This window comes from Pseudorasbora parva, chromosome 21, assembly GCF_024679245.1.
Source record: "Pseudorasbora parva isolate DD20220531a chromosome 21, ASM2467924v1, whole genome shotgun sequence".
Classification (NCBI taxonomy): Eukaryota; Metazoa; Chordata; class Actinopteri; order Cypriniformes; family Gobionidae; genus Pseudorasbora; species Pseudorasbora parva.
Genome location: NC_090192.1, coordinates 40,427,121 through 40,437,505, shown reverse-complemented (window position 1 = coordinate 40,437,505; position 10,385 = coordinate 40,427,121). Strand labels below are relative to the sequence as shown.

At 34.3% G+C, this 10,385-nt stretch overlaps 1 protein-coding gene across 3 annotated transcripts in view; it reads left to right on the top strand.

Moving 5' to 3' along the window:
- pald1a (phosphatase domain containing paladin 1a) overlaps window positions 1–10,385 on the top strand; it is a 100,460-nt gene that overhangs the window by 39,272 nt on the left and 50,803 nt on the right. For all 3 annotated transcript variants that reach the window (XM_067430353.1, XM_067430355.1, XM_067430354.1), the window contains exons 15-17: window positions 1,097–1,294; window positions 4,987–5,127; window positions 7,159–7,230. In XM_067430353.1, coding sequence (XP_067286454.1) covers window positions 1,097–1,294; window positions 4,987–5,127; window positions 7,159–7,230 — 411 coding nt within the window. The remainder of the gene's footprint in view (window positions 1–1,096; window positions 1,295–4,986; window positions 5,128–7,158; window positions 7,231–10,385) is intronic.

Here is a 10,385-nt window from a genome sequence, read left to right as displayed (position 1 = left end):
TAGCAGAGAAGTATGCAAGCTTCGGGACTACTTCGCCATTTTTAACGGACTCTGTCGCTTAGTTATGTGCATCCCATAACCATTTAAACTGCTCTGTCGATCATCGTCAGAGTTCAAATCCTCCACATTCAGATTTATCTCCTGCCGCATGGGAGAGAAATGTAGTCGCTCGTTGATCTGCCGTGTGTGTCTTTAATGCAGAGACTCTCCTCATGTGTTTGCAGTTTAAATATAATGATGCATTTAAAAGTTAATGTCCAAACGTGTCATTACAAAAGCTCTCAATGGTGCTGCAGGTGAAATATAATGTGGACAACACTGAATAAATATCTTTTTGTCAGGTTAAATCCTGATAGTTGATCACTCAAACCCCTTTATCTAAACCTCTCTACTTAACCGTCGGACTCGCACATCCGTCATGTTTGTAGTTTTTTAATGCTTTTTATCTGCGTTTGTAGTTCTAATCGAATCCTCGTCCAACTTGCAATGGGTTGTGGGTAATATCAGCCGTTAGAGTGCGCATCGATCCGCACTTTGAATTCGGACCGGAAATAGTAAACCATCCGGGAATCTTTGGAATACTCTTTTCAGCATACTACGATTTGGGACGTACTAATTCTATTTTCGAATACTATTTAGTATAGATGGTATACGAATTGGGACGCAGGTTTATATAGGCTGTGGGGGGTTGAGTTTGGCTGATCCAGGCTAACACATTTATCCAAAGCGACTTACACATGAGGAGTACAGGAAGCGATCTGTCATGAAGAGGCGAAGAAACGCGGAAATTATTTTTTTTTTTGGCGGACTATTGGTGAAATGCTGTAAACTTCTGTCACAAAATGTTGGAAATTACAGGTATTACAGGAGAGGGTGAAATATGAGGACATTACCCATGGCCCCACTTTTCAAAAGGCTTATAAATCACACAGGAGGAGTTTTTATGAGAAAGTAAAAATGCAGAATGTTTCCTGTGATGGGTAGGTTTAGGGGCAGTGTTTGTGTGTGTTGTGTACTGTTGTACAGTATAAAAACCATTACGCCTATGGAATGTCCCCACATTTCACAAAAACAAACGTGTGTGTGTGTGACGCAGAGACTGGAAACGGCTGTGAAAGAGGAACTTCTGGGAAGTCAGAAATGGCTTGAAGTGACTCTGGAGCAGGAGAAGCAGATGAAGATGATCAAGAGCTGTGTGACGGTGCAGGAGATCTTCAACCAGCACAAGAGTTCACAGCAGGCTCTGCAGTACAGACGGATCCCTCTCCCAGAATGCTCTGCTCCGACTGAAGAGGTCAAACACACTTTAAACGATTAATGTTGTAATGTGTAATTCATCTTTCCATTCAGATGCAGTTATAAAGGCTGAGGAGAAGACTTTCTGCTCCCTCTAGTGTTCATCAGAGTCACTGCCATCTCAGACTTATATATTTTTCCTCAGACATTTATTATTATTTAGTTATGGTTTTATTTTATGTAAATTGTGTTATTTAATTTTATGTATGTTTTTAATTTTTTATTAATTTTATTAATAATTTATTTAAAACATTTTTTCTTTTAATATGTTTTATTTAATATATTTATTTTAATTTATTATATTTTCTTAATATATTTTATTTTAAGACCAAAATTTAAATAATAAGCCTCAGGCCAAGGTAAAAATACAAATTTACGCATATACAATAGAGGCTGCAGCTCAAACAAACCTTTCAGCCGTGCTGCCGTTCTGGATAATGGAAAAAGGGCAATAGTTTAACACTCTTACTTCACCAATAAAAACAAAAAATATAAAGTATCTTTTGCTTTTGGTTTAATTCAATCGTTAAAAGTTAAATATAAAGACTTTTTTTTATTTCATATTTAATAATTGGAAGCACAGAATTCAGATTTTGCATTTGGCTGATTTAATTAATTTACTTGAATCATGAATACTTAATCTTTATTGTGCAAGTGAGATGAATAAATGCTCACATTTAGTCTAGAACTACAATTATCTGTTCACACACAACACCTTTGCACTTACTAAATGTGAAAAAGTAATTTATATATTTTTTTGTAAAGTTTAAAAGTACTGTGTTACTTTACTAGTTACTTGAAAAAGTAATCTGATTACGTAACTCTAGTTACTTGAATGAGTAATCTGATTACGTAACTCTAGTTACTTGAATGAGTAATCTGATTACGTAACTCTAGTTACTTGAATGAGTAATCTGATTACATAACTCTAGTTACTTGAATGAGTAATCTGATTACGTAACTCTAGTTACTTGAAAAAGTAATCTGATTACGTAACTCTAGTTACTTGAATGAGTAATCTGATTACGTAACTCTAGTTACTTGAAAGAGTAATCTGATTACGTAACTAGTTACTTGAATGAGTAATCTGATTACGTAACTCTAGTTACTTGAATGAGTAATCTGATTACGTAACTCGAGTTACTTGAAAGAGTAATCTGATTACGTAACTCGAGTTACTTGAATGAGTAATCTGATTACGTAACTCGAGTTACTTGAATGAGTAATCTGATTACGTAACTCGAGTTACTTGAATGATTAATCTGATTACGTAACTCGAGTTACTTGAATGATTAATCTGATTACGTAACTCGAGTTACTTGAATGAGTAATCTGATTACGTAACTCGAGTTACTTGAATGAGTAATCTGATTACGTAACTCGAGTTACTTGAATGATTAATCTGATTACGTAACTCGAGTTACTTGAATGAGTAATCTGATTACGTAACTCGAGTTACTTGAAAGAGTAATCTGATTACGTAACTCTAGTTACTTGAAAAAGTAATCTGATTACGTAACTCGAGTTACTTGAATGAGTAATCTGATTACGTAACTCGAGTTACTTGAAAAAGTAATCTGATTATGTAACTCTAGTTACTTGAATGAGTAATCTGATTACGTAACTCTAGTTACTTGAATAAGTAATCTGATTACGTAACTCGAGTTACTTGAAAAAGTAATCTGATTACGTAACTCGAGTTACTTGAGTGAGTAATCTGATTACGTAACTCTAGTTACTTGAATGAGTAATCTGATTACGTAACTCGAGTTACTTGAAAAAGTAATCTGATTACGTAACTCTAGTTACTTGAATGAGTAATCTGATTACGTAACTCGAGTTACTTGAATGATTAATCTGATTACGTAACTCGAGTTACTTGAATGAGTAATCTGATTACGTAACTCGAGTTACTTGAAAGAGTAATCTGATTACGTAACTCTAGTTACTTGAAAAAGTAATCTGATTACGTAACTCGAGTTACTTGAATGAGTAATCTGATTACGTAACTCGAGTTACTTGAATGAGTAATCTGATTAGGTAACTCGAGTTACTTGAATGAGTAATCTGATTACGTAACTCGAGTTACTTGAATGAGTAATCTGATTAGGTAACTCGAGTTACTTGAAAGAGTAATCTGATTACGTAACTCGAGTTACTTGAATGAGTAATCTGATTAGGTAACTCGAGTTACTTGAATGAGTAATCTGATTACGTAACTCGAGTTACTTGAATGAGTAATCTGATTACGTAACTCTAGTTACTTGAATGAGTAATCTGATTAGGTAACTCGAGTTACTTGAATGAGTAATCTGATTACGTAACTCGAGTTACTTGAAACAGTAATCTGATTACGTAACTCTAGTTACTTGAATGAGTAATCTGATTACGTAACTCGAGTTACTTGAATGAGTAATCTGATTACGTAACTCGAGTTACTTGAAAGAGTAATCTGATTACGTAACTCAAGTTACTTGAAACAGTAATCTGATTACGTAACTCGAGTTACTTGAAACAGTAATCTGATTACGTAACTCGAGTTACTTGAATGAGTATTCTGATTACGTAACTCGAGTTACTTGTAATCCGTTCCCCCAACACTGCTCACTACTGTCCTACAGCTTTCCTTTCATTCTTGCTGGTACTCTTTTATCACACAACAGACCTGACACTTTTCTCCACCCATTCCAACCTGCCTGCACTCGCTTCTTCACCTCTTTTCCACACTGACCCTAAGGATTTAAAATCCTGCACCTTCTTTATCTCTTCTGTGACCTCACTGCTCCACTTGGTTCTCTCTCATTCACACACATACGTATTCTGTCTTAATGTGACTAAGCTTCATTCCTCTTCTCTCCAGAGCAAACCTCCACCTCTAGATGTTCCTCCAATATATGCCTGATTTTGTATATATATATATATATATATATATATATAGATATATATAGATATATATATATATATAGATAGATAGATATATATATATATATATATATATATATATATATATATATCTATAGATATAGATATATATATATATATAGATATAGATATATATATATAGATATGATATATGATTTTGTATAGTGATTGTTTTAAAGATAAAGTTGTAAAGTTATTGTAAACAATGTACTGAAGTTATACAGCTGATTACCATGAATATAGCCATTGTTGCTGTTATGGCATTAAATCATAAATAAATAAATAAACAAACAAACAAATAAATAAATAGACTTTCCTCCACCTGCGCCGTGCTCTCACTACACATCACAATAATGTATGAAAACAAATAAATGAAAGAAAATATTAAAATAAAATAAAAATGATTAAAATATAAAATAAAAAAACTATTAAATAAAATTAAATATATAAATGTTATTATAAGAGAATATTATTTTAAGAAAATATATTTTCTTTTACTATTTTCAATTAAAGTCATTATTCTCAGATGTGTAAGGAAATGAAATCAGTTAACGGGTCGTGTCAGGTTTGATGCTCATAAAAAAGTTCTTCCAAATTTCTCCTTTTTTGTCCTACAGAAGAGATGAAGTCTGAATGAGGATTGAACTGAATGAAAACCAGGCTTTATCTCTCATCATCCTGACAGTTTCATTATCTCTCTTTTGTGCGTTCTATGGTGTATGATTGCATTTGTGAATGAATGATAACGCTGTGTGTGTGTGTGTTCAGGGTTTGGACAGGCTGCTGGAGGCGATGAAAGCGTGTCTGGCTGAAGACTCGCTCTCTGCGTTCGTCTTTAACTGCTCGAATGGAAAAGGCCGGACGACCACGGCCATGGTGATCGCTGTGCTCACACTCTGGCACTTTAATGTACGTCTGCTTCACTTTACCACAACATACACTGTACAATATTCAGTTCATACAATGAGATCCAAACTATGAGATGCCATTGAGAATTAGATCTCCACCTTTAGGCAATAGTTGTATTCATTAAAACTCATCTTTGATCACCAAAATTGCATATGTACAGTGAGGAAAAGAAGTATTTAATAAGTATTTAATCTAATAAGTTCTCTCACTTAGAAATCATGGAGGTGTCTGAAATTGTCATCAATTCCAGAGGTCAAACGTTTCCTAGTTTTTCACCAGGTTTGCACACACTGCAGGAGGGATTTTGGCCCACTCCTCCACACAGATCTTCTCTAGATCCGTCAGGTTTCTGGCCTTTCGCTGAGAAACACGGAGTTTGAGCTCCTCCAAAGATTCTCTATTGGGTTTAGGTCTGGAGACTGGCTAGACCACGCCAGAACCTTGATATGCTTCTTACAGAGCCACTCCTTGGTTATCCTGGCTGTGGTTCGGGTCATTGTCATGTTGGAAGACCCAGCCTCGACCCATCATCAATGCTCTAACTGAGATCAATGCTTTATCAATGCTTTAACTCCCCAAAATCTCGCATTACATGGCCCCGGTCATCCTCTCCTTAATACAGTGCAGTCGCCCTGTCCCATGTGCAGAAAAAAAATCATACATTGTGATTTCTGGATTTTTTCCCCCAGATTATGTCTCTCACAGTGCATATGCACCTACGATGACAATTTCAGATCCCTCCATGATTTTTAAGTGGGAGAACTTGCACAAAATAGCAGGGTGTTCAAATACTTATTTAGTGTACTTCACTCTAAAAGTTCTTCCTGTGAAAATAATCACAGGAAGGGTGTTGGGAATTTAACCCAACACCCTTTCTTCATTTAGTATGCACGGATCAATGAATATGCAAATGAGCTCCGTCTCCACTCACTCACTCCAGCTCAGATTACCTGATCCACTTGCTCAACTTTACTGCAATAAATAGTAATAATAAAGTATATTTATATATACCATGCCATAGAGGGTTAATTTAATTTTAATATTTAATTTTAACATTTTTTTTATTTTTATTTTATTAATATATTTAATGTTTTTATTTTATTTTTAATTGTGTTTAATATATTATTTTATTTTTAATATTTGCATTTTTTTTAAATTTTAAAATTTAATATTTTAGTTTTAATTTAATTTAAAAAAAAATCAATTTTATTTTATATATTTTTTAATATTTACATTTTTTGTTGTATTTTAATATTTTCAAATGAGCCCCGCCTCCACTCACTTACACTAGCTTAGATTACCTGATCCAGTCGCTCAACTTTACTGCAATAAATAGTAATAATAAAGTATATTTATATATACCATGCCATAGAGGGTTAATTTAATTTTAATATTTAATTTTAACATTTTTATTATTTTTATTTTATTCATATATTTAATGTTTTTTTATATATTTTATTTTATTTAATATTTCCTTTTTTAAATTTTTTTATTTAATATTTTATTTAATTTAATTTTTTAATATTTACATTTTTTGTTGTATTTTAATATTTTCAAATAAGCCCTGCCTCCACTCACTTACACTAGCTTAGATTACCTGATCCAGTCGCTCAACTTTACTGTAAAAAATAGTAATAATAAAGTATACTTATATATACCATGCCATAGAGGGGTAATTTAATTTTAATATTTAATTTAATTTAAATATTTTTATTATTTTTATTTTATTAATATATTTAATGTTTTATTTAAAAAAATATTTTATTTATTTTTTTGTTTAATATATTATTTTATTTAATATTTCCATTTATTTATTTTATTTATTTATTTTTAATGTTATTTTTAATTTTATATTTATTTTTTTCCATTTGATTTTAATATTTAAATGTGTTGTTGTATTTTAATATTTTCAAGTGAGCCCCGCCTCCACTCACTCACACTAGCTCAGATTACCCGATCAACTCGCTCAACTTTACTGTAGTAAATAAGAATAATAAAGTATTTTGATATATTTTTTTGTTTGTTTGACAGGGTTTCCCAGAGTTCTGTGAGGATGAAATCGTGAGCGTTCCTGATGCCAAATACACGAAGGGCGAGTTTGAGGTGATGTGTGTTCACCTTTCTTTTTGGGCTAACCTACATTTAGTTCATTTTAATGTTTCGTAGGTGGAAGATGGATGGATGGAGGGGTACTAACTATGACAAATGCTGAAAATATAAAAAAATTCATGCAACAAAGACATGCAATTTACACAACACGCCCGATACATTACAATAAACAAGTACCTTTTTTGTAACATTTTTAAAAGGAATAGTAATCCAAGTTTCTCAGGGTGTTTTCGTAACGCATTTCATCAGTGATTTGTCATCAGTTAGATCTTTAGCGCTGTGCAGTTTTTGGAGCGCTCCATCTCTGTGTTCACTGGAATGAATAATTGTCATAAATAAGCTATCTGGTCCCGTAGCGTTATTAGGAACATCATGCGTAATCGGTTTTAAATGAGGCCGTGAGCTGCAGACGTCTGGTTTCTGACCCACATTCAGTGAATGACGCACGTGTGTGTGTGTGTGTGTGTGTGTGTGTGTGTGTGTGTGTGTGTGTGTGTGTGTGTGTGTGTGTGTGTCAGCACTGACCCCATCACCACCACTGTCATGGACCTTTCACTTTCTGTCCCACTTTCTGCTGGCTTTTACATTTATATTCATATATACTGTTTTTAAATAACTGATCATATCAATCATTTATTATTATTATTAATAATAAATATTAATACATTCAATAAATACATTCATGATTATCAAAAATCAATATATTAATATTTTAATATTTGATAATATACAAATACTACTATTAATAATAATAAAAAAGTATCATTTTTTTATTTCAGCTTATTTTTTTAAATGATAAATTACAAATATTTTGTAAACGAACGCAGTGCTATGTGAACTGATCGATAGGAATTAAGTTTGTGAAATCTAATTACATGGAAATGCATGAATTATATCTGTTTATTAAAATATATGGTTGACTAATTACAAGGGAAGAGGGCGTCCCATATGAGATTCAGTCACAGTTCATCTCTTAGCACAGCGTTCGTGGCTCGACTCGTTGAGACTGTTTTCCAAGATGGCTGCCGTCTGTAAACGCGTAATGCACTGTCTTTATAAAGTATCTTCTTATTAAACTGTTTGTACTCTTACAAAGTTCTCAATGCTTCGGTTTGCATGTAGGGACCCTCATTATGCTGCCGTGTTAGTGTGAGGCTATTTTGAGCTGTTAGTGGTTAGCGGTTTAATTTCACTACCCGGTGCCCCATAGACAAGCGCTATAAGCTAATCTGTTTTTAAAGATAAAACTCTTTACATTCGATTTCATGAAAACGCATCCCAGAGAACGATCTACTCGCTAACCATCTGTTAATCACCCCGAGGGGCATTTCTCACCGGAGTTGTCCTTTAAGACACATCGCCACCTATTGGGTGGTTGTGCAATCTTTTTTTTTTAATAAGTACTCTTTATTCACTGAGAATAATGAATATACTTTGTGCTTGATGCTAATTGTGAGATGACAATAAAATAAACAGCTATATTTGAATTGTATTAACATTTAAACTTATTATTAATTATTTTCCATTCTAATTCTTTAGAATTAATATATAATAATGTATATTATATAACCAGTGTTGCCCCAGTTACTTTGATCTGATTACTGATCACTCCTTTAAAAAGTAACTTAGTTACTTTACAGATTACTTGATTTTAAAAGTAACTAAGTAAGATTATAAGTTACTTCATTAGTTACATTCAGCAGTTTCCGACAACACCCCTGCCGCCTTTTTTAAAAGTGCATTTTTAACAGTAACGTCAACAATGTATTGACATTTTAAATTGAAATTTAAAAAATATTTCCCGAAAAAATACTCCCCGAGACGCAAGAAGAAAGCAAAACTATTTTTAAAAATGTTTTACTAAGGAAAATGACTAAAATAGTAACTCACAGTGACTTGAATAAATTACTTTAAAGGGGGGGTGAAACACTCAGTTTCAGTCAATCTCATGTCCATCTTGAGTACCTATAGAGTAGTATTGCATCCTTCATATCTCCGAAAAGTCTTTAGTTTTATTATATTTATAAAAGAAATATGGGCTGTACCGAGTCTTTCCGGAAAAAACAGAGCGCCTGGAGGCGTATCGTGTGGGCGGAGCTAAAGAATGACGAGCGCAGCGGTGACGTCCTCAAGCGTGGAGAAACCCATCTATCTCAGCTAATACAGATAATGATCCAGAATCAAATCTGAGGCTGAAATAAATTGAACAGGAGAAACGGCAACATTAGGATGTCCGTCTCTGTGGTATGTACTGTATTTAGGGGCCTTTGTGTGCAGTTTATGAGGACATGATTCGGTTTATGGACTATTGTATGTGACTAGATCTTAGAGGTAGCAAGCAAAACGGTTTTGCACGTCAGAGTCAGAATAGTGTAACGTTATACAGAACAACAATGGATTAACCGTTAGCGCATTTGACTGACGAAGCACGCGATCGTGTCGTTTACTGATGTTTACTCATGCGACGGTAGCCAATAGCACAGACATTTGAAGTTGATTTACTCACCGGCATCTTCCAAAGCAGGACCGCTCCGTCAGAAACACACTTCTTTGGTATGATTTGGTGAAGTCCTGTGACAGCAGTGACCGTGGAAATCCACTTTGTGATGCGACTGAAGCGATGTTGTGAAGCTTCCCGTCATTTCTGCGTTCAAATCGGTTCAAATGCAGCGCTGCCTTCCCGGAATGCTGTGCTGAAGCGTTGAAGTCGCTCGACGTCACCCATAGGAATAAAGTGGAGCACGGCGCGCCACATAAGTGTTCACGGACGACTGGATCTGCACCTGAGAGACTGTTTACAGCGTGCATTTCCTCTCTCGCTCTAGTCACGCGCGCGCACCCTACCGGGAGAAGAGCCCGTACGGCCCATACAAGGACCTTCCGCTCTATTAACGTCAAGCCGACCCATACTCGAAAAAAACTCGCCGAAACTTGTGAGAAACCGGAAGGAGTATTTTTGACACAGAAATACTCCATCAAACGTCCAACATTAGTTTTTGAAACTTTGTCTATGTTTAGGATGGGAATCCAAGTCTTTAACAGTGGAGCTCAGTATGCATGAAACAGCATTTCACCGCCCCTTTAATCTGATTACTGGTTTGGAAATAGTAACGCGTTAGATTACTCGTTACTGGAAAAAAGTCGTCAGA